This window comes from Callithrix jacchus, chromosome 7 (genome assembly GCF_049354715.1).
Source record: "Callithrix jacchus isolate 240 chromosome 7, calJac240_pri, whole genome shotgun sequence".
Classification (NCBI taxonomy): domain Eukaryota; kingdom Metazoa; phylum Chordata; class Mammalia; order Primates; family Cebidae; genus Callithrix; species Callithrix jacchus.
The window spans coordinates 131,901,649-131,925,498 of record NC_133508.1 but is presented as its reverse complement, the minus strand read 5'-3'; the positions used below and the strand labels follow the sequence as shown (position 1 = coordinate 131,925,498).

Here is a 23,850-nt window from a genome sequence, read left to right as displayed (position 1 = left end):
AAAAGGCTTGGTTACGTTTTTTTTTTTCTTTTGTTTTTTTCTTTTGTTTTCACTCTGTCAAACAGCACTTTAACAGCTCAGGATTTTTTTCATTGCATTGACTATCCATCTTATCTATCTGTAAACTTGTTAATTTTTTACTATAATAAAATTTTCATATAATAAATGAAAATTGTCAACACAGGGGTATATTCCTAGAATGTTTTTAATGTCAATGAGTAATACCAGGGCTTGCAGGCTTTTTTTTTTCTCTGCAATTCCAACAGATACTCTGCCTCTTAAGAAAAACAGAAATTGGGGCCGGGCACGGTGGCTCAAGCCTGTAATCCCAGCACTTTGGGAGGCCGAGGCGGGTGGATCACGAGGTCAAGAGATCGAGACCATCCTGGTTAAAATGGTGAAACCCCGTCTCTACTAAAGATACAAAAAATTAGCTGGGCATGGTGGCGCGTGCCTGTAATCCCAGCTACTAGGGAGGCTGAGGCAGGAGAATTGCCTGAGCCCAGGAGGTGGAGGTTGTGGTGAGCCGAGATCAGGCCATTGCACTCCAGCCTGGGTAACAAGAGCAAAACTCCGTCTCAAAAAAAAAAACAAACCCAGAAATTGTAAGAAAAATATGCTCCTTCAAAAGTGAATCACAAATATATTTGCCAATGGAAGGCAAACATTTTTCACCTGTCTCATAGGCTGGACTGAAATGGATTTCTAAAACTCTCTAAAACTGGGAAAGAGTGTCTCTACCCAACCTCCCTCCTTTCACAGATTAAAAAACAAAAAATGGAGCCCAGGAGACATCCAGTATCTTCCCCTATTGATCACTTGGGACAAAATCTGGAACTTGCACATATATTGCCTGGCAAGAAACTCATTCTAGTGATTAAACTCTTTAGAAGGATATTTCCAAAGAACAGTACTAAAGATGGCAGGTCCCTGACCACCAGGCCACTGCCTGCTGCTCCAGCACACATCCTGCACGTTTTCAGAGGGCAGGGGACAGACGGGCATTGGGCCCTGGGTAGCTGTTGCATTGAGAAAACTCGGCCTGCTCCTGTATATGCACTCAAGGCCGAGAGTCCTTGGATGCTTGGCAACGGTGGTTTCCTCCTGCCCCTGCCTTCCTCTCCAGCAGACTGACTGGCTCTTCTGCTTCTCTTCCCCTTCCAGGATGTTCTGATATGTTTTTACACCAAATGCCAAGTTTGCCAAAGAGTGTCTGTGTATGTGTGTGCAATGCATGTCTTTATACCACACTTCACAATTTGTCCAGGCTTGTGTTAATACCGTCACTAGGCTCAACCCTGGTGAACCTGGTATCTTAATCCCAAGATACTTAAATGCCCACATAGGTGTATTTCTCAGGTGAACCATTTCTCAGGCTGTAGTTTAAGCCGGCTTCCTGTCATAGCACTTTAAATAGACTTTTACTCAAGGTTTGCCATGACTTTGACGTGTTTTGGATTGGAGTAAAATGTGTCAGTGGTGGGCCAAAGAAAATTATTTCAAATGCAATTCTTTTTTTAATCACAATTTCTGACACTGTGGCCTCCTCCTGGCACCTGGAGAGGAGGTGAAACTCTCCAAGTCAGAAGCTTCTGTTACAAAACTCCCTCTGGGATTGGCAGAGATTGTAAGATCAGGCTTGAGTCCCTCAGCCCTGAAGCAGGTCAGAGCCTGGCTGGGAAACTTATTTGCTCCCTGTACTTCTTCCCTCCTTTCCTGTCTTTGCTGGTTCTCAGCTCTCAGTGGGAGAGTAACATTAACTTCTGGTTGGTGCAGGTTGTTCAACCAGAGAAGAAAGAGCACTGGAAAAGACTGAGCCCCTAACAGAGGAAATGGAGCATCCAGAGCACCTGGGAGGAATACACGGTAAAATCCCAATGAAGAATGCACAGCAGAGGCGGGGAATAGGCTCTAAACACTGCAGAGGGCCAGAGCAAAACACCTCATGACAAGGGTGGAAAGAAGCCCATGAAACTGACTGTTGACAAGAGTTAAACCTGATCCCTTCTCAGAGGTCCATCTGCATGTGTGTGGAATGAATGGTTCAGCCCAGACATTAGCGCATATTTCCTGGAGAAAGCAAATACCAAGTATGTAGTGTGCCTGTGCCCTTGTTAGGCAAATCCCAAGTGAGTTGCACAAATGTGCTGACTTCCGAGGATTTAGGAAGAACAATAACTTTGGTCACTGGGACTTAAAGCGGATATGAGCTATAAGGAAAGACAAAAATAAATGCTTCTGTGTCCAGGGGGAAAGAGACTCCAGGGGAGCTGACTACACTTCACTTACGGCTTACAAATCTAGAAGGCCATTCATTGAAGGCATCAGAAGCCTTTCCTGACAGTGGAAGTTCCCTAGTAACCCCTAAACTGATGACCCAGGTTGACAAGTTTTGTTTTCCTGGCTTTTGCTGCCCTCATTCTCTCTTTTGACCCAGTTCTGTATTACTCCCAAGGCTTTTCATTCCCTCAGCATATGCATTTCTCTGTGGCCAGAACGCCCTGGGTTTAGAGAAGCCCCACAGCCGTGGACTCTGCCTGCCACTGCAGGAGAGGGTCTGGCCTTTATTCTTCAGGTCCACACCAGAGGCCATTTCACAAACCAAAAACCAGAGACCTGCAGCCCCTCCCAGAGTTAGGCTGCAACACACTGCACCTCTGGGAAGATCCTTCTCCCGGAGTGGAATGTCTAGGCTGAAATTAGGAGGCTAGGGACTGGTTCCAACTCGGTTGCAGGCAAGGCCAGGAGGCACAGATAGAAAAAACAGTGGAATTTCCCCCCCTAGGGAAACAAATGCTTAAAACCACAGTATTAAGATGATAAATTGGCCAAGCATGGTGGCTTATGCCTATAATCCCAGCACTTTGGGAGGCCGAGGCAGGTGGATCACGAGGTCAAGAAATCGAGACCATCCTGGTCAACAAGGTGAAAACTCGTCTCTCCTAAAAATACAAAAATTAGCTGGGCATGGTGGCGTGCGCCTGTAGTCCCAGCTACTCGGGAAGCTGAGGCAGAATTGCTTGAACCCAGGAGGTGAGGTTGCAGTGAGCTGAGATCGTGCCAGTGCACTCCAGTCTGGGTAACAGGAGCGAAACTCCATCTCAAAACAAAACAAACAAACAAAAAAGATGATAAATTAAGCTGTGCCATATAGGGTGAAATGATGCGGGAGAGATGGGAGGGGGAGAACTGAGATCACGTGGTGAGGGTCTGCACTGGAGAGGGCATGGGAGGAGAAAGGAGGGGAGTGGGGTTTGAGGGATGGTGATGGGGAAGCGTGGACTACCCTCCCAGCTAATTGGAAAACTCTGGGAGTTCTGAGAAGCAAGAAATTTTAGTCAGTCAACTCAGAGATTCAAGCCAAGGTGACTAGGAGAATGGTGGTCCAGAAAACGTCATGGGAGGGTCTGAAGGCAGATGTTGTTTTGGGAAGATGAAGAACCTAAGCCACTTCCAGAAATTCATGAGGAAATGCCCTGTGGACTGTTAGCAATGAGGGCCTAGGACCAAGGTTGAGCTTGGGGCCAACTCTCCCTATAGACAGTGAGTACACTCTGGTGAGTATGGGCTCTAGGTTCAAATCCCAATTCTGCCACTCAGGCCTATGTGTCCTTAATAGAACACTTGACGTCTCTGTGTCTAAGGTTCTCTCGGCTATGGAAATGAGCATAATAAATGTCTACACCTTAGGACCATTATCAGAGTGCGTTGAGGTAATTTGTGTAAAGCAGTCGAAACAGTGCCTGGTATATAGGAGGTGCTATATAAATGTTTGATGCTATTATTACTATTATTATTCTGGAGTCTTCCTTACAACTGTGATAACTGAAGCCACGGAGGCAGATGGTGTTACAGGCAAAAGAAAATGACCTGGAGAAAGAGCCCTGGGACTGGGTACATGAGACATTATGTTTACATCATGTTCATTTTTTTCCTCCAAGACTCCTTCTTTGAACGTGAGCATCCAGGGTGGGTTCCTGGGGTATGTGTGAAGAATCTGGTGAAGACTTTTGAACCCTATGGCCGGCCTGCTGTGGACCGTCTAAATATCACCTTCTACGAGAACCAGATCACCGCGTTCCTCGGCCACAATGGAGCAGGGAAAACCACCACTTTGTGAGTCTTCCAGCAGAGAGGCTGGCTGCCATGCTAGCCTGTCATTTCCTGGTTTAGTCTTTCCCTGTCAGCAGCTGTCTACTCTTTCCCACAAATTTTACTGACAAATATTTGTGGCCCCAAAAATGTGTAAAAGCTTTCTGCAGTATTCAAAGCTCACTTATATGTATTCTCTTGAGGGGGAGGTAGAATAAGTTTATTGCCTCTTTTGTGTGCTGGGGAAGTGGACATTCATTCAGAGAGTTGAAGTGACTTTCCTGAGGCCACCAAGTTGTCATGGCTCAGTGAGGGCAAAAGTCAGGCACAGAGTTGCCTCTTGTTTCTCACACCTTGAGTCTTTTCCCCCATTCCAGCAGTCCATGGTGGTGATCAACTCATGCCCATTGTCATCACATGTGTGGGAGCTGTAGAGCCCTGCTATTTCCTTTTTTTTTTTTTTTTTTTCTGAGACAGTGTCTCATTCTGTTACCCAGACTGGAGTGCAGTGGCGCAATCTCGGCCCACTGCAACCTCCTCCTCCCAGGTTCAAGCAATTCTCCCACCTCAGCCTCCCGAGTAGCTGGGACCACAGGCACATACCACCATGCCCAGCTAAGTTTTGTATTTTTTAGTAAAGACAGGGTTCCACCATTTTGGCCAGGCTGGTCTTGAACTCCTGACCTCAGGTGGTCCACCCACCTCAGCCTCCCAAAGTGCTGGGATTACAGGTGTGAGCCACCGTGCCAGGCTGAGTCCTGCTATTTTAAAGGAACATTCCTTTTTCTGCCAATAGTTAGGCAGGCTTCAATATCAGCTGATGAGGGTTAGTGGTAGTTCTGGAGAAAGTAAAAAAAAAAAATTAGTCTCTAGAGGGGCCTGTGGGGTAACTGTCTGGCAACAGAAGGTTAGGGCAGGGAAGGAAAAGGGCTCTGCGTGGACCTCCCAGCTCCACAGGCGCACCACTCTCCTCCAAGGGACCCGAGCACCATCTGCTGAGAGGAGAACACAGCCTGCCCTGGTTTCCCAAGGAGCAGCAGACACAGACCTCGCAGGGAGCAGCGAATCCACGTGACACAGTCTTCAAGTCCTTTGGAGAGCCCCAGGAAGGAACAGCAGCGTGTACACCCTGTGATGGAATGTTCTCTAGGGCGGTTCAGTGTGAATGGAATGTGGGGCCGGTGCCATTCTATTTGGTTCTGTTTCCCTCTAGTGGTTGATCCATGGAGATTTCAGCTTCTCTGTCAGGACAAGTTCAGATAGCCTGAGATGGTATCAGAACTCAGGGACAGAGCTGGGTGTGACGGCCCTGCATCCATCTGATTTCTCACCCTGCTAACTGATATGGTCAGAGAGCTGGAAACAACATCCAGGACCCCAGGGCTCCGAAAAGGCAAACAATTACTTCATCAGCTGCTCACATGCAACTTCCCCGGGGGGTTAAAACAATGTTTAATACTAATAATAATAATATTTTTGAGTTTTACTTTATGCTGGCTCTGTTCTAATGTTCTAAGTGTATTAACTCATTTAACCTTTACAACAACCCAAGGACATGGGAGTCATAGTTACCATTTTACCAAAAAAAAAAAAAAAAGAAAAAAAAAGCCCACCATTGCTCCTGGGCTTTTTACGTTTTGGATTCAAAGCTGATATTGGTGATGGTAATTCCCATGCCTGGCTTCAATCAGTTAATCAACAAAAGCCTAGGAGTGCTTGGGAAACAAAAGCCTAGGAGTGCTTGGGATTCTTTCTCGCCTTTCATCAAGACCTTACCCAGGCTTTGTGATGGTAACACCTGGCTTTTCAATATCCATGACTGCTCACCCAGGAGGCAAAGCCTAGAGCCATCCACCAAAAGCCTCTTATTGATCCTTTTCAACACTGGGCTCCGTGATGGCTGAGCTGGGGGCACCTGTGACTGCATGTGAAGTTCTGAGGCTGGGAATCCCAGAGGCCCTCGGTGTTGGCCTGGGAGCACGAAGAAATAAGTAGAAGCAGAGAAGGATGGGAGAGGTTGCTTTTTGCATTAGGGCCTAGATGTTCACGCTGGTGCTGAGCCCTGTGTGCGAATCTGTTGGGCCCCACAGCTAATAGTGGTTTGGGTTTGACAGCCCCAGGCAGGAGTCCCAGTGAGAGTTCTCACTGACCCTGGTGTGGGGGCGGCCCTCCTAAGGCAAGTTCCTAAGGGCCATCTCTTCTGCCACTGACTCCTGTGTTCTGCAGGTCCATCCTGACGGGTCTGTTGCCACCAACATCTGGGACTGTGCTCATTGGGGGAAGGGACATTGAAACCAGCCTGAATGCAATCCGGCAGAGCCTTGGCATGTGTCCACAGCACAACATCCTGTTCCACCAGTAAGTGAGACAGGAACTGAGACCTCCCCATCCCCTCTCCTCACCTCTGCCCCCTGCACACTTTTCTAGAGCCCAGCTCAGGGATGTCGGGCCTGGGCACTGGTGGAAATACTCTTATTTGGTTTCCCCCATGTTTAAGGTCCTTTGTCCTACTTGCAATGAGCATTGTCCCTCAGAACATGGGATTCTGCCTCTGCTACTCAGAGCTGAGGGCTCCCGGCTCAAAAGGGTGAGGCTGCCTTCGCTCTGACACAGCAGCTGATCCCCGAGCCCCTCGTGCATCCCTGAAGTACTTCCTCTCAGGGACCAAAGACAGGAGAACCATTGTTCCTTTTTCCTGTTTAAGCCATAGCATGAAAAGTGAACTTTTCAGGGGGCTTTTAGTTACTTTTTTTTTTCCAATAAGATATTTTTATTTCTTATCTAAGAAGCTATGCATAGTCATTGTCAAAGAAAAAGAGGAAGGTAAGGAGGGAGGGAGGGAGGGAGGGAGGGAGGGAGGGAGGAAGGAAGGAAGGAAGGAAGGAAGGAAGGAAGGAAGGAAGGAAGGAAGGAAGGAAGGAAAGAAATATAGGTAAACAAAACATTGAAAATAAAAGTCACCTGTAATTTCACTACTCAGAGATAACCACTGTTAACACATTGGTATATAATTTTTTAGAACTTTCTCCTATACATGTATAAATAGATAAACACATATACTTTAAAATCATAAAGAATAACAAAACTATGCATACAAATTTTAAATCTGCCATTTTTTTCAAGAAAGGGTTGCTTTTTTATACATGAGATATAATGAACATTTTTCATGTCATTACATATTCTTCTATAAAATAATATTTAATATTTACAGACTATTCCATCTTATGAATGAACTATTAAGCCATTCTCTTATTAGATATTTAAACAGGGTCTGTTATTTTTGTTTTGTATCATAAATACCACTGCAGTGAGCATCTTGATTGCTGAATCAAGAGTGCTTATCCTCAGTTGTTTCTGTAAGATCAGCTGCTAGAAGTGGAAGAGCTGAGCCATTGCTTTTCTCATTGTCCCGTCTCTTAGCCTCACGGTAGCTGAGCACATGCTGTTCTATGCCCAGCTGAAAGGGAAGTCCTGGGAGGAGGCCCAGCTGGAGATGGAGGCCATGTTGGAGGACACAGGCCTCCACCACAAGCGGAATGAAGAGGCTCAGGACCTATCAGGTGCTTGGTGATGGATGGAGACAGGGCCACAGATGGCAAATTCATGACTTCCCAGTGCACCCAGGAGGCAGGGGAGGCTTGGAGCAGGAGAGCTCCTAAGGGTGGGAACACCTCTGTAAAGTTAGCCCAAGAACTGAAGAGCAGCCCCTAGATCATTTCCCCCGCAGAACACTGTCTCACAGCAGCCTGGGTTTTATTTATCCTGAGGTTGACATGTTTGAACAGTCTTCCAAGGGTCTGATCCAAGGATGCGAGGGTTGCCCTTTCTGTGTTTACAAAGCCTGAACAGTATTAGGGCTTTGAACGCTATAAGCATCTGAGGAGGCAGCATCAAACAGCTGCTGGATTAAGGTAACCCCAAGATGCCACTGGCCCTGAGCCTTTCCCTTCTCCACCCTCTGCAGCCCCTTGACTCGCCCGTCCTCCTTGTGCCTCCAGGTGGCATGCAGAGAAAGCTGTCAGTCGCCATTGCCTTTGTGGGAGATGCCAAGGTGGTGGTTCTGGATGAACCCACTTCTGGGGTGGACCCTTATTCGAGACGCTCGATCTGGGACCTGCTCCTGAAGTATCGCTCAGGTAACGGCCATTGCTCAGTGTCCTGGGCTCCCACTGTGGCCTTACTTGTGGTCCCCACTCTCTCACTTGGCATTTCACAACTGAGTACAGGTACCACCATGACCATACTCAAAAGGGGCTTTATCACTGACTTGGTGAATCTAAGTTCCAGCTAAAACCTCCTGAGATTTTTGCAGATATAGACAGAGAATCATTGATGAGGCAGCCTACTTCCCAAAATATTTTAGAAAATTCTCTTGACCTGCAGCCCTTCTGTCTGGAATAATGGATGCCACTCTAGGTGAAAGTCCCCTCTGACCACAGGGACTCAGGTTACCTGCAAACATACCTAGAAGCTCCATAGCTGTAGGATGACCACTCAGGATCAGTGTGAGTGTGACATGCTGGGCATTCAGTGCTCCAGAGGATGGCTGTGGATGGAAGTGGCTCCTCTGCCGTGGCACCTCTAAGACAAGGGGCTCATATAGGAAAAGATATTAAGCAGAACTGAGAGCCCATAGAGGTGACAGCGAGGTTCGACTCTGTGGTCAAGCCAGAGCTTACCCTCTCTCGACTCACACAGCATTGTTCCATGCCTTTCTCTGAGGGTTTGCCATCCTGGAATTCTCATTGCTGTTTTCTTTTAATGACATCTCCAGTTAGTGAGAGTATGTATGTGTGTGTTCTTTATGAAAATTATAAATGCGGAACTTAATGATCCAGAAAATACATATGAAATTCACTAGATACATGATACATGAGCCCCAAATATAGGATTTATTTGAATCAGATCCTATGCCAGATACAGAGACACTGTGTGTGGCAATGCTTTACAGAATGTAGGGTGCTATGAAATGTTAGTTGTTATTATTGTCCTAATATCCTGGAATTTGCTGCTGAATTAGCCCCTTGGATTTTTTGTTTTTTGTTTTTTGTTTTCATTAACTCCTGATTTTTGCAACTATATAGCCAGGAGATTGCTGTACACCCTTTACCAGCCATGCCCAACCCAGGGCAGACTTGGTGATTACCTTGCCCTGGCCCCTACCTTGCAGGCAGAACCATCATCATGTCCACTCACCACATGGATGAGGCTGACCTACTTGGAGACCGCATTGCCATCATTGCCCAGGGAAGGCTCTACTGTTCAGGCACCCCGCTCTTCCTGAAGAACTGCTTTGGCACAGGCTTGTACTTAACCTTGGTGCGCAAAATGAAAAACATCCAGAGCCAAAGGAGAGGCAGTGAGGTAGGTGTCTGCCCAGGGAACGACCCTGGCCTGGGTGAGGAGGAGCACACAGCACGGGACTGCCACTCCGGACATGGCTACTCACACAGGCTGTCACCATCAGAATCAGTATCTTTGTTCTGGGACCATTTGCAGGGTATTTCGATGAACACACTCTGAAGCCTCCTCCTACAGAGATGCTTTAGCCAAAATGAAACAACTAGCTTTAAATGTCTGTGATTATTACTTGCCAGATTACACTCCAGGACCCTAAACTTCAGATGCGGTTTGGTGCAGCATAGAAGTGAATGTCTGTAAAGTTAGGCTGTTTTAAGAGCAATTAGTTAGGCTTCCTTGTTTTTTTTTTTTTTTTCCATTTCAACATTCGTGTTCCCTAATTAAACCTGAATTTCAGTGGTTGGTGAAAGCTAAGAAGAGTCCCCCTTGAGCTCTATAACATAAAAATGATGAGGCCAAAAAATACCGACCAGCAGAGACCACTTCGGCACGTCAGGAGACCCAGTTTTATGCCTGTGCTGCGAAGTAGACAAACTGTGTCATGTTAGGCGAATTATTTAATTCTTCCTCCTTTTTGTTTCTTGTTCATATGGAAAATGAAGCTAACGATCTCTGCTTCTCCTTCTTAGGGATGTGAAGATAAATGAGATAAAATATTATAAATGTGTTCTGGGCTTCTTAAGAACAGATATTGCTCACATTCAAATGATTGCGATTATGATATGGCAGCATTATTTACGCCTCTGGTTTAAGTGTCTGGCTGCTGCTGGGGCTTCCTGTATCCATCCACAGGGAGGGAGGCACAGAATGTCTTTTACAGGCAGAACCTACAGCTACCACATAATTGGTGACAAACCAAAGGGCCTCTTGAAGGTTCTGCTTCTCTCTGTGCATGACTCACACACTCTGTAGGATAAAATCAAGCGTCTACACCCTAGAAATGCTCAGATTAATTAACAGATTAAACAGTGAAAACATGTGTTGACTACACTTGGCAGTGAGAAATAAATAAAGCAGGCAGTGACAGCAGCCAGCATCAGGGAGAGGCTCTGGTTGAAGGGATGTGCATCTTGTCCATCATCCTGTCTATCTGTTGCAGGGGACTTGCAGCTGCGCATCTAAGGGTTTCTCCACCACCACGTGTTCAGCCCACGTCAGTGACCTAACTCCAGAACAAGTCCTGGACGGTAAGGACTGGACAGGCCATACCTGGGTTCCTGTCTGGTGACCATCTCCCAGTATTGCTGGGTGTGTCCTGTTGTGATGCATTTTAATGGGAGCAAAGAGAATACTGTGTACTTCTCAAGGTCACACAGTTGTTCTTTTGCTTTGAGCTTCTTTCTCCTCTTCCTCCTTCCTTCATTCCCAAAAGGATTTTAAAAGTCATGCACTCTCTCCCTTTAATGAGGAATATACTCTGTGCTCTTACCCTTAGTAAGCCTTCATTCCTGGGGTTCCCCTGCCCTGGCTCCAAGTCACATTCCTTATTGTCTGGAGAGAGCTTCTTCTACATGTGTGCCATTGTGCCCTCTAGTGGAAGTATGGTAACTCACGGCTCTTCCAGTGAACTTGTGAAGTCAGATTGCATGTGTGGATGGCAAGTCTGAAAATATACACCCCTTGTTACACTTCTGATTTTCCCTTCAGCTTACCAATTTCCCAGTGATTCTTCCTTTAATTAGGATGCATTGAAGCTTTCAGGAAGCATCTGCAGGGAGCTGCAGTAGAGAGACTATCTCTATAGAAGCATATTCCCACATGGGAATGAAACTAAACATAGGTACTGATGCAGGTTAATGAAGGGGGAAAGTATCTGCTTATCAAAGAAAATGTGCATTTTTCTATTTAGCACAAACTTTTTCTAAATGTTAAGAATTTACTAACGGAAATCTGGTGAAGCAAGAGAACTGGACAATATTTGTGTTTCGGATCATGGCAACTGGAGGGAGCATACCTGGAGAGGCATCATCACTGCTCATGCACCTGCCATCTCTTCATGCTGAGATACCCTGTGATGAACAGAAAATGTCTTTTTAAGATGACATTTCTGGGTCTTTCTCTTACCCTGCCTTGCTGTGGATATCTATTTCCCCACTCTCTGAATCTTGGTCAAGAAGTTTATATTTGTTTTAAGTTAATACTAATATGCTATGTGATTTGCCAAAATCAAGTTGGAAACAGGGCCTGTGTGGCTGAATGATTCTTTTTTTTAAATTACTTTATTTCTAAATAAAGGTTTTCTTTGTATAGAATTGGGATGCTGTGAATGGTAGGAAATGCAGTAAATAGTTATGCTCCAAATAAGGGAGGGGAGATCATTTTAATCCCCAGTTAGCTCCTTGAAAGTCTTTTCACTCAACCACACCCACATACCACAAACACACTCACAGACCTCCCTCCCAGATGCCAAAAGCCCTGCTGACCTACAGAGCTACTTCTGGAAAGGCTGATACATGCCTAAGACACAATTCCTGGGAATCCAGCAGCTTTGGGTTCCATTTCCTTCCTAAGAGAACAATGAATATGACCCCTGGAGCACTATTAGGGCAGAGCTACTTCCTTAACGTAAAGACTCTCCAGCCTCCGTATGAAGTCATCCCAGAGCTAAAGACAATCCAGTCCAATTTGCAGATTTGACATAAAGCAAGACTTCCAATCCAGTGAGGCTGAAGGATTTTGATTGAAAGCCACGAAATCCCTTCATATGGATCATTTTTTAAACAAAAAAAAGAAAAAGAAAAGAACCTACTTGGTGTCCCCAACTCTTTCTGAGAGCTGCTTTCTGAAGAGTTGTGTTTTGAGGCCTGGAATCCCTCTCCCTCTGACGTGCCTCTGAAGAAAATGTGCTAGAGAACTCTCTTCAAGTGCATGCAAGCAAAGTTTTTACAGTTAGATTTTTAATTTTAGAGCAATACACACTTGTACTTAAAATTCAATTCTGGCTATATAAGTGTGTCAGGAAAACAGTTGGTATCTGACACTTGTTCACACTCCATGATATGCACCCATATCCTACCCCCTTCCCCAGCCTCCTTCCATGGCTTCTCAACCCCTTCTGCATTTCCTGTGAGCTGAGGATTCAGTTTTTCTTTGTGTGTGTGTGTGTGTGTGGAGGCAGGTGCAATCCCAGGAGAAACTGCAATCTTCTGAGAAGTTAGAGCAGATATGGGTGATTTATGGAAGGCACTTCTCATTTTGGTCACTGGTTTCAGGGGTATATCTTGGGAAAGTCCCCCATAGCTGGGGCCAGACCAGAAAAATGAAAACAACTTTGACTTAGCCTCAAGTTTTCAGTGAATGAGAATGAAAAATAACAATGACTAAGAGCTTTCTTACTGAGATGATGTAAGTGATAACAATAGCAGCCAACACTCACCTATGTGGCAGGTATTTCTCTAAATGCTTTGTGTAGTTAAACTCATCCAGTCCTGAAAAACAACAATGAAGTGGGTACCATTATTTTTCCCTTTTCACAGATGAGGAAACATGGAGGTGATCCACCCAATGTAGCATAGCTTGAGGGGGACAGAACATTTGGTTGAGCAGAGGAGGAAGTGGCACAGGAAAGCTGCATGATGCCTCCAGGTTGCACAGCTAGCTAGTGGGGAGGACTTTGCTTCTGTTTCCCTCTGCCTCTCAGTGGTTATCTCAGGGTCAACTAAGCTAAAAACAGACTTGACAGAGCATCAGGCCTCTGAAAGAGTCACTACCAAGAAACAAATGCCTCTTCTTCAAAAGGGAAGTGGAGAAAAGTAGGAAACCTAGGTAACCTCACCATCTTCCAGGTTCTAGAAAACAGAGCTGGCTTCTGTCTTTTTTCTTGTCGTAGGGGATGTAAATGAGCTGATGGATGTAGTCCTCCATCATGTTCCAGAGGCAAAGTTGGTGGAGTGCATCGGTCAAGAACTTATCTTTCTTCTTCCAAGTAAGAATTTCAAGCAGAGAGCATATGCCAGCCTTTTCAGAGAGCTGGAGGAGACGCTGGCTGACCTTGGGCTTAGCAGTTTTGGAGTTTCTGACACTCCCCTGGAAGAGGTAAAGTAGAGATTCCAGCTGGTTTCTGTCAAGTGCCAGAAGTGGCAGTTCTTTGAAAAACTCTAACATTAGAGCAAAGTTTTGTAAAAGCAAATAGCCATTATTCCATACCACCCAAGCATAGCAACTATCTTCATTTTTGGCACACTTCCCCCGTCTTTGTGTGCATATATATTTTACGGAGTTGTGGTTACTGTGTGCTTACGTTTTTGTATTTATGGAAGATGATATTCTTAGATAAAGGGTCATAATGCATTTCTTCCCTTTATGAAGCAATACTCAACAAAATGGAGCTTGGGTTAGATTTTTCTGAGAATAGGAATGACTAAACAAAATTCTCTTTTTTTCTTCTTGACAGATTTTTCTGAAGGTCACGGAGGATTCTGGTTCAGGACCTCTGTTTGCAGGTATGGTGTTGGAGCCTGTGGCTTGTTCCCTTCCTCACCACCTGCCCCCCTACCCCAGCTCTGTCTTGAAAGTCTAAGGGACCGGGTACAGTAGCTCATGCCTGTAATCCCAGTACTTTGGGAGGCCGAGGCAGGTGGATCACCTGAAATCAGGAGTTGAGACCAGCCTGGCCAAGATGATGAAACCCTGTCCCTACTAAAAATACAAAAATAAGCTGGGCATGGTGGCCTGTGCCTATAATCCCAGCTACTCAGGAGGCTGAGACAGGAGAATCGCTTGAACGTGGGAGGCAGAGGTTGCAGTGAGCCAAGATCGTACCATTGCACTCCAGCCTGGGTGACTAGAGTGAAACTCCATCAAAAAAAAGTAAGAAAGTCTAAGGAAAAAGTCATGAAACAACAAAGCAGGCAAATACTCCTCCATAGTATCTGACTCCCCAGTGATAGGCAGTTAGCACTTGGTGCCTTTGAATGACAAAGGAAAAACAGACTGAGTTAGGTCTGGGTAGGAACACTACAGATGAATGAGGATTCTTATGGAGATCAGGTTGGTAGCTTCATCCCTCAGCTTCTCATCCTGTGTCCCCAGTATCTTCTTCCTGCCATGTCATCATCCTCATCTCCTCCTGTCATCTCTGCCAGCCCTCTGATCTATCCCTGTCTGCCTAAGTGACAGCTGGCAGAGTCCTTAGTGATTATCAAACACAACTCAGATGCCAACTAGAGTCTCCTGGCCCCTTTGAGAGCAACATAAAATCATTTTGAACCTTTATTTAGTGGTCTATGGACTTTGAAAATATGGAGACCAAAATTCCTGTGGATTCTAGAAGTGTCTCTTCTACGTGTGTCAGTCTGGGCATCAACTAGCTCCTTCTATCAATTTTTACCAAACCCACAGCCACACAAAGCATCTGTGAGTGTAGCAGAGTTTCCAGCAGAGAGTGAAGGGTGGGGAGACAGATGTGCAAAAGGGTTACCTGCCACACTAACAGAAACCACTTCTGATAGAACACGAGGCATCCACCACACTGTAAAATCCTCCTCTGGTGCCGGCAATGCTTTGCAGAATTCTCCTTTGCTGCCTTGGGCTCCTAACACCTCCTAAACCACGAGTTACCTTCATCTTCCCAGTGCGGCATATTACAGTGTTTTCCTGTCTGAATGTTTCCTCTCTATGGGGATTCTGGAATCTGCTCTTAAGATAAGTTGGTTTTCATCTTTCTTCGTAAGTGATCCCAAACATCTATCTACTATGCCTGGAACTACCAACGGACACATATACCAGCCCAGATACGCTTCAGCCCATCCTAATATGTCACGTGGTGGCCAAAAGATGCAGTCATCCCGGCAGAGTGGGGGTGGGGGCAAGAAGCACTCCTCTCCAGGGGCAGCAGTAATTCACCACAGAGCCCAAGTTTCTTTCAAGCTCTGCTAACACAGAAGTTTAATAATCTCAGCTCACCCAAAGACCAGAATGAAAATATGCTAATTTATATCAGAAGCTTTGCTGCATTGAAGAGTTAGGGCCTTTTATCTGCACAGAGTATTCCTTCTTGATAAATAGGTCCTCTCTGGAGAATAAATTACATATCAGAGAACTGTTTAGTCAGCATGGGAATAGAACAGGATATTCCAAAGGTACAGTCCAGGGAAGTGGGTAAGAGTGTAGCCTCTGGAGTGAGGTTCAAACCTGAACTTCATTCATAATTTGCAAACTGACTGGCTTTGGGTAAGCATCTAGCCTCTTTGTACCTGTTTCCCCATTTGCAAAATGGGAATAATAATAGCATCTACCTGTCGCATTATTGAGAGAATTAAATGAGTTAATGCTTGCCAAGTTATAACAGAGTATACAATCCCCGATTAAGACTTAGAAACTCTAAACTCAATGTTTACAAACCATCTCTTGCCTCAAAGCATTTAACATCCATTGTCTTATTTGATCATCACTATAATCTCATGAAGTACATAGGGCAAGGGTCTACTCCATCTGGGGGAACTGAGCTCACAGAGGTTGGAGGATTTGCCTAAAGTCACCCAGCCTGCTGGGTCTCACTCTCTGGTGTTAAATCTCAAATCTAAGATGCCCAATGCCACACTCTCAGCCACTTTGCAGATGACTAAGTACATTTGTTTTGAATTAGCTCAGTCTTAGAAGATGACATTCTGATCTTGTCTCCAGAGTTTAAAGGAACCTGTAGCTGTCTATTGGGTCACACATTGCATGGCATGGAGAGGGTCAATGCTATTTCTGAAGGGGTGGCTCACAGCCAGTAACTAGAAAGCAACAGATAGCCAGGAACAAACTGGGGATTCTGAACAGGCCTGGAAGCCTTATCTCTGGCCAAGTCAGTGGGCTCCAACTGGGATGGGGCCTTTAGGGAGAGATCAAAGCTCAGAGGTTTGAGATGAGATTAGTTAGCAAAAAGGAGGGGCAGCAGGGATCCTCCCAGAGGGAGGGCCGGCCAGCCATGACAGACATCAAATGTGAGCCCAGATCAGGAGAAGGAGCCTGGAGAACTGGGGCTCTGCCACTGAGAACCTGCAGAACTTCGCCCTCTGAGTCCAGAGGCCAGGGCTGGGGCTGACTGTTGCCCGGCCTTCGCATCCTGAGAACCTGGAGAACTTCACCCTTTGAGTGCAGAGGCCAGGGCTGGGGCTGCCACCCATGTAGTTGAATGGATGACTGAGCTGACCCAATTCCCTTTACAAGTGTCCTTGTCCAGGGGAACTTGAGGAGGGTTAAGAAAGAAGCTGGGAACCAACCAACAGTCCTCTAGTCTCTCTCTCTATGTCCAGCAATGTTGTTTTATGAATGAGCATTAATCAGTGACTATAAACTATAGTTTCCACGTAACTGACAACTTGCAATGGTTTCTATAGTATGCTCCCATATGTTAGCTCATTTAACTTTCAAAACATTCCTATGAAATGTGCTTTTTTTTTTTGAGATGGAGTTTCGCTCTGTCATCCAGGCAGGAGTGTGCAGTGACTCAGTCATGGTTCACTGCAGCCTTGACCTCCTGGGCTCAAGGAGTCCTTCCACCTCAACCTCCCAAGTAGCTGGGACTACAGGTGCACACCACCATGCCTGGCTAATTTCTTTTTTAATTTTTTTAGGGACACGGTCTCCCTGTGTTATAGAGGCTGATCTGAAACTCCTGGGCTCAAGCAGTCCTCCCGGTTTGGCCTCCCAAAGTGCTGGAATTACAGGCATGAGCCACCATGCCTGGCCTCACTTTCATTGTACAGTTGAGAAGTCTGAAAAAACTCAGATTTAGGCAGATTGAGTCACTTCCCCAAATGTATGTATCTTGTAAGAATCCAGATTCAAACCTCAGGCTCCTAACTCTTAGTTCATTAATTTTTCTACCATGTCTCAGTATCCTCTAAGAATTCAGAAAGAACCACATTGACTCTGATTTTTAATTTAAGTACACAGGTAATAAGTGAATGTATTTTGTTGTTTAAAAATTCAAATAATACACAAAAGGTTAAAGTCCCTCCTCCCACCTCCTCTCCCCTTCCTATCCAACTCTGCCTCCCCAGGGGGAGCTTCTGCTGACAGTCGGTGGGCATTCTTTCAGAGTTTTGCAATTATATGTGTGTGTGTACAAAGATGTAGTTTTTCTTTGTGTAGAATACGTGAACTTTTAAATGTAAACGTGAGTTTATTATACACATTGTCCTGCACCTAAGTTTTGTTTTGTTTTGTTTTGAGAGGGAGACTTTCTCTGTTGCCAAGGCTGGAATGCAGTGGTGTAATCTTGGCTCACTGCAACTTCTGCCCCCCAGATTCAAGTGATTCTCCTGCCTCAGCCTCCCGAGTAACTGGGATTACAGGTCCCGCCACCATGCCTGCCTAATTTTGTATTTTAGTAGAGAGAGGTTTTACTATGTAGGTCAAGCTGGTCTTGAACTCCTGATCCCAAATGATCCATACACCTCCATCTTCCAAAGTGCTGGAATTACAGGCCTGAGCCACTGTGCCTGGCCAGTTTTGTTTTTTATTAACTGAATTACATATTTTAAACCTCTCCATGTTGATGCTTTTAGAGTTATTCTGTTCTCTTTAATGTTAATAGAGAATTTTAAGGCAATTTTGGATGAATCTATACAATTTCTCTATATAGATAATTTACACAGGAAAATAGATTTTTATATAGACGATTAAACTACCAGCCTGGTATTTTATTGCTGACTTAAATGAAGAGAAAACCAATGCTGTAAGGAAGAAAACATGGCATTAGAGATCCAGACCTTATAGGCGCTTTTCCAAATTATTAATTTAATCTCCCAAACCAGGTGGCACTCAGCAGAAAAGAGAAAACGTCAACCTCCGACACCCCTGCTTGGGTCCCAGAGAGAACACTGGACAGATACCTCAGGACTCTAATAACTGCTCCCCAGCGGCGCTGGCTGCTCACCCAGAGGGCCAGCCCCCGCCAGAGCCAGAGTGCCCAGGCCCGCAGCTCAACACAGGGGCGCAGCTGGTCCTCCAGCACGTGCAGGCACTGCTGCTCAAGCGACTCCAACACACCATCCGCAGCCACAAGGACTTCCTAGCGCAGGTGCTGTTGTCGGTCGGTGTTTAGCTGCGCTCAGTTGCTCCTCGCCCAGCCTTCCCCTCCTCTCTTGAGTGTTCCTGCACACGCAGGTTCTAACTCAGTGAGGAGCATGCCCTTAACATTCTGCCGGGTGTTTCCCACTTTCCAAACCTTTATTTCAATTCTTGGTAACATGAATCTTCTTTGTAAGTTGGAGCTCCCTTAGCAAAGAAAATAGAAAAATAGTGAAAATGTTAATATTGTTTTTATTTTCACAGTGAGGGGTGAAGTCATGTTTTCATCTATTTTTGCAGTGACCCTACATATCAAGATCATTACCCTCTTTTTTCTTTCAGTGTTTTTTAATTTAGAAAAAGAGGCTCTGGTTCTAAGAGCAGCGAGCCACATGAATGAATCTATGACTCACTACTCTTTGAACTGCCCTTGGACATCTGGCTGAACACTGGCCTGCATTCAGATTCTTCAGTGGCCACCAGAACATTCTGTTTTCTTCTGCACATCTTACCTTTGCATACCCTGCATATTACGTTCCCCCAGAAGCCTGACCCTCTCCACCAGGGGCTGATAGGAGGCTACAGGATAAATGTTGAAGATGTGTGTGCACACATGATGTCTCCATGCCACAGTCACATTTATTCCATGTCTGTTCTCCCACAGATCATTCTCCCAGCCACTTTTGTGTTTTTGGCTCTGATGCTTTCTATCATCATCCCTCCTTTTGGCGAATACCCTGCCTTGACCCTCCACCCCTGGATGTATGGCCATCAGTACACCTTCTTCAGGTGCGTGGACTCGGGGTCAGGGTCACCATTTTCCTCCCTGGGTTTGGGGCACCTAGGTCACACTCTGCTTGGAAGGGCCCTGACTTTTCCACTTCACTGGGACCTTCACCAGTGAGGAAGGGGTATTTGGGCTGCCCACAGAAAGGAGCTTAATGTATCTGCCACTGCTCAGAAAGGTCATCCTAGTGGACAGGCAGGACTGCTCGGGAAGAAGTGGGGAAAGAACATAAAGCTTGGGTGAATGGGTCAAAGCACTATCTGTTTGAGGCATAGGTGACATGCCATCAGACCACCAGGAGTGTTCAGGCAGCCTATCCCCTCCCAGGAGAGCTAGTGCCATCCCAAGGCAGCATTCAGTGCCTCTAATACATACCTGGCACACAGCAGCCATCCAGTAAAGGCTCTGAGTTGCACATTGTCGGCACATGTCTACTCTGTCCCAGTCACGTGTCTCACTCTGTCTAGCATGGATGAGCCCAGCAGTGAGCAGCTCACAGTACTTGCAGATGTCCTCCTGAGTAAGCCAGGCTTTGGCAACCGCTGCCTGAAGGAAGGGTGGCTTCCGTAAGTCTCTATGCGCCCCTGTCGTAACAAGACTAGTTCCCCTGGGAGGACCCAACAGTGGGGTTCGGGATGGCAGGAGATGGGGAGGCCCCACTCAGTCCTGCTCTGATGGTCACTTCCAGATCTCTAACCAGCACTCCCACCACCTCTCCTTCCACACTTGTGTGTGGGGGCATTCACTACCTCCTAGGAAGCCCACATACCATTAGACAGCTCTGTATTTCTTGGCTTACAAGTTCTATGTTGAGTTGACAGATGATTCCCCATGCTTATTTGAAAGGCCTCTGAATGGGGAGGGAGGGAAATGGGGTTATGATATTGTATAACTGGGCCTTGCATGGCATTAATGACATAGTGGCCAGTGCTCCGTGATTGTTATGAGTCTAGAGAAGGGAGCTACCGAGGGCAGTTGACATCTACCAGGACTCCTAAAAGTTCAGTATAATTTTAACTTTTCTCAATCTTTTTCAAAGCTGTCAATAAGAGCCAAAATAGACTAATTTCAAATTCCTCTTTTAGTTGCTTTGTTTCTCAAAAGCAAAAGAGAAAAAAAGAGAGACAAAATGGTCCACAGCTAGAGATAGTTATTCCCTAATCCCACTCCTAGTCAGTCAACAAAACCCTAGTCTTGATATTGCTTGAGCAGAAACTAGCCTCCAAGAGAATTAGAAGAAAGGGCCTGGGTCTAACAAGGAGGAGGAAAGGGTTGGGCACTCTTTCTTATGCCTAGGGATTTCTCATCAACTTTGGAGCTAATTGTGAAATGTTTTCTTGTCTTCCATGAGGGAGTACCCTTGTGGCAATTCAACACCCTGGAAGACTCCTTCTGTGTCCCCAAACGTCACCCAGCTGTTCCAGAAGCAAAAATGGACACAGGCCAACCCTTCGCCATCCTGCAGGTGCAGCACCAGGGAGAAGCTAACCATGCTGCCAGAGTGCCCCGAGGGTGCCGGGGGCCTCCCGCCCCCCCAGGTATCCCACCCTGAACCTGGGGGTCTGCCCCGGGTCTGCCTGACACACGGGACTGCGGGGAGTCCCTGGTAGCTCCTGAGTCTCTTGCCTGAAACTAACATTTCAAACTGACCGTTGAGTGGGGAACTAAACCAAACTCCCTGGGTCCTCTGAGTGGGGATCCCCGCAGAGTGCTGTGGCTGCCACCTGGAGGAAGCCACTGACCAAAGCTTCATTTTCCACCAGATACTTCCTATTCCATGTAGTAGAAAAATGTGTTTATATACTAAAAAAGTATACAAGTCGTATGTACTCATTGTAGAAAAATTAGAAAACACAGGTAAGTCAGAAGGAAACAAAATCATTACTGGGATATAACAACCAATAATGTTTGGTTTGGAGCCACCCAAACAGATTATATTCAAAGTATTGTCTTGAAATCTGCTTTACTGAATAACTTATTCTGAACATGCATCCATGTCAATAAATAGACATTTGCATAGTTTTTAATACCTGTATATTATCCCATCGTTTGAATTTACTTCTTTTTTTGAGACACAGTCTCATTCTGTCACCCAGGTTAAAGTGCAGTGGCACGATCTTGGCTCACTGCAACCTCTGCCTCCCAGGTTCAAGCAATTCTTGCGTGTCAGCCTCCTGAGTAGCTGGGATTAAAGGAATGTACCATCGTACTCGGCTGATTTTTTTTTTTTTTTTTGTAGTTTTAGTAGAGACAGGGTTTTACCATATTGGTCAGGCTGGTCTTGAACTCCTGGCCTCAAGTGATACGCCCACCTCTGCCTCCCAGAGTGCTAGGATTACAAACATGAGTCACCGTGCCTGGCCTAAATTTACTTTAAATTATTGGCCATTTGGGGTTTTCATTTTTTGCCATTATAAGCAATGCCATGATGTACATTCAAATGCAAATATATTTACACACTTATTAACAGTCCTAATTAAGAAGATCTCCATGTGCTATGTATGTAACATGTGCAGGTATGTACACAAATACATGCAGAGCCAGCATCCATCTTTTGCAGGGACGTTAATGATCTTGGCTCTGAACAGCACCCTGTTCTGTGAGTTCTAAAGTCCAAAACACATTACAGTGAGCATCTCCTGGGGGATTCAGACACGTTGAAGAAGGCTGTGTCCCTGCTTGATAATGGGCATTCCAGCTGACTTGCCAGGGCTGGGCCTTAGACAGCCCTGTCGCATGATTTGTCTGTGAATAAACAGTTCCTAAAGACGCTGTGCGGTACGGTGGGAAAGCACACGTATGGAACGCAGAGAGGCCCAGGTGGGCTACTTGACCTCTCTGAACCTCAATTTCATCACCTGTGAATTGGGAATAACTGCTTATTTCATAATATTATTATGAAGTTTAATGAAATCATGTGGAAAAGGAATTATTTAGAATTATATTCAACTCAGGTGATGACAACTCCAAACTAACAGTGGATAAAACAAGACACCGCTTGTTCCTCGCTCATCTAAAAGCCTTTGTGGGTGGTGCATGATGTATTTTCTGTTTCTCCTCCACACTGAACAGGCCTCAGCCTCACCGGCCAATATGGCAGGAGCTGCCTTCCAGGCAGCAAAATGGAAGAAGGATGCAGCAAAAGAGAGGGCAGAGTGTGCACACTTGCTGTGTTTAGGGAAGGTTTTCTGAAGCTCCCACATAGCACTTCTATTTGCAGATCCCTGGCCAGAACCAGCATCCAAGGAGACTGGGAATTGCACTCTTTGTTCTTGATGGCCTTGCACCCAACAAAAAAGGCTAAGGCAGCAGGGACGAGTGGATAATGAGGGCAACTAGATTTTGCCACAGCACCTATCACAGTGTGGCTTATAAATGGTTCTGCACCAAGAACACCTGATCCCTGCTCTTTTTTTATATTCTAGAGTATGTATCTTTATATTTCTCAAGCAAAATATTATCTCTTTGAATCACAGCTCAGCCACTGCGTCATAAGGATTGCTAAAGGATCCAAGGAGCTTGTCTCAGTCCTCTGCACCCCAAGAGGAAGCTTTGCTTGTTTGCTTTGCAGTCAGTGCTGAGGGCTCCTGTGGCTGCCTCTACTCAAAACCCTCTGGCATCAGCATATCAATGCTGTGACCTGTTCACTGAGCTCTTGGCCAGGAGAGGGAGGGGAGGCCTAGCCTACCTAGATGGTGATTCATTTCCTAAACGAATCCTTGCTTGAACACCGCCTGTCCAGCGTAGAAGCGTATTTTCAGTCATGTTGGTCCTTGGTCCCTGGACAAAATGTAACAGCCAAAGTCCTGAAAAAAGGCAAACCAGTTCCTGCAAATTTCTTTCCCTTCTGAATTTCATCACTATTATATATGCCTTCCTTTGGAGCAAATCTGAGTGCCACACATATGCCCAGGAGCTGCTCACTTGCTCTCTCTCTTTTTCTCTCTCTCAGTCTCTCTCTCTCTCTCTCTTTCTCAATCTCTCTCTTTCTTTTTCTCTCAATCTTTCTCTCTCTCAGTCTCTCTCTTTTTCACACACACACACACACACACACACACACACACGCCCACACTCTTATTCACATCTGCTCACCCTAGCCACTCAAACACATTCCCTTATTCAGCCTGGAATAAGTCCAGAAGGTGTGGGCCTGATTCAGAGGCAATCAGTTGTCCTTATCTGGGAAATGGGGCAATGCGGTCACTTCTAGGGGCCCTCCCCACTCCAAGAGGCTTTGAATGTGCTACGGCCTGAGGTGGAAGCACTCTGTTTCTGACTTCTAGTAGATGTGGAGATAGGGTTATACAAATATTTTATTGGACAGTCCTAAGCTGTCCCAGGCAGCAGCAATTGTTCCAACCTGGATTCCACCAGGGAGCTTGGCAGGTAACTCTGAGTGCCATTTTCAGCTTGATAAGCAGTTGGCTGAGTGAAAAGAGCAGGGAGGAGACAGAGGCAGATTCAATTCCTAGGCCCTAGGCCACCCAGCTACGCGTTTGTAGCTCAGTGCAAGTCAGCTAACCATTCTGAACCTCAGTTTGTCTGTCTGTAAATTAAACTAAAAATTCTTCTTTTGAAGGGTGTCAGGATGAAGTGAGATCATGCAT

The 23,850-nt window shown here is 45.8% G+C and overlaps 1 protein-coding gene across 6 annotated transcripts in view; it reads left to right on the top strand.

Moving 5' to 3' along the window:
• ABCA4 (ATP binding cassette subfamily A member 4) overlaps positions 1 to 23,850 on the top strand; it is a 129,895-nt gene that overhangs the window by 71,677 nt on the left and 34,368 nt on the right. For all 6 annotated transcript variants that reach the window (XM_009001737.5, XM_054236561.2, XM_035252196.3 and 3 more), the window contains 13 exons: positions 1,777 to 1,866; positions 3,942 to 4,116; positions 6,319 to 6,450; positions 7,513 to 7,652; positions 8,091 to 8,228; positions 9,263 to 9,456; positions 10,553 to 10,640; positions 13,283 to 13,488; positions 13,847 to 13,895; positions 18,201 to 18,466; positions 19,121 to 19,245; positions 19,711 to 19,809; positions 20,595 to 20,781. In XM_009001737.5, the coding sequence (XP_008999985.3) occupies positions 1,777 to 1,866; positions 3,942 to 4,116; positions 6,319 to 6,450; positions 7,513 to 7,652; positions 8,091 to 8,228; positions 9,263 to 9,456; positions 10,553 to 10,640; positions 13,283 to 13,488; positions 13,847 to 13,895; positions 18,201 to 18,466; positions 19,121 to 19,245; positions 19,711 to 19,809; positions 20,595 to 20,781 (1,889 nt within the window). The remainder of the gene's footprint in view (positions 1 to 1,776; positions 1,867 to 3,941; positions 4,117 to 6,318; positions 6,451 to 7,512; positions 7,653 to 8,090; positions 8,229 to 9,262; positions 9,457 to 10,552; positions 10,641 to 13,282; positions 13,489 to 13,846; positions 13,896 to 18,200; positions 18,467 to 19,120; positions 19,246 to 19,710; positions 19,810 to 20,594; positions 20,782 to 23,850) is intronic.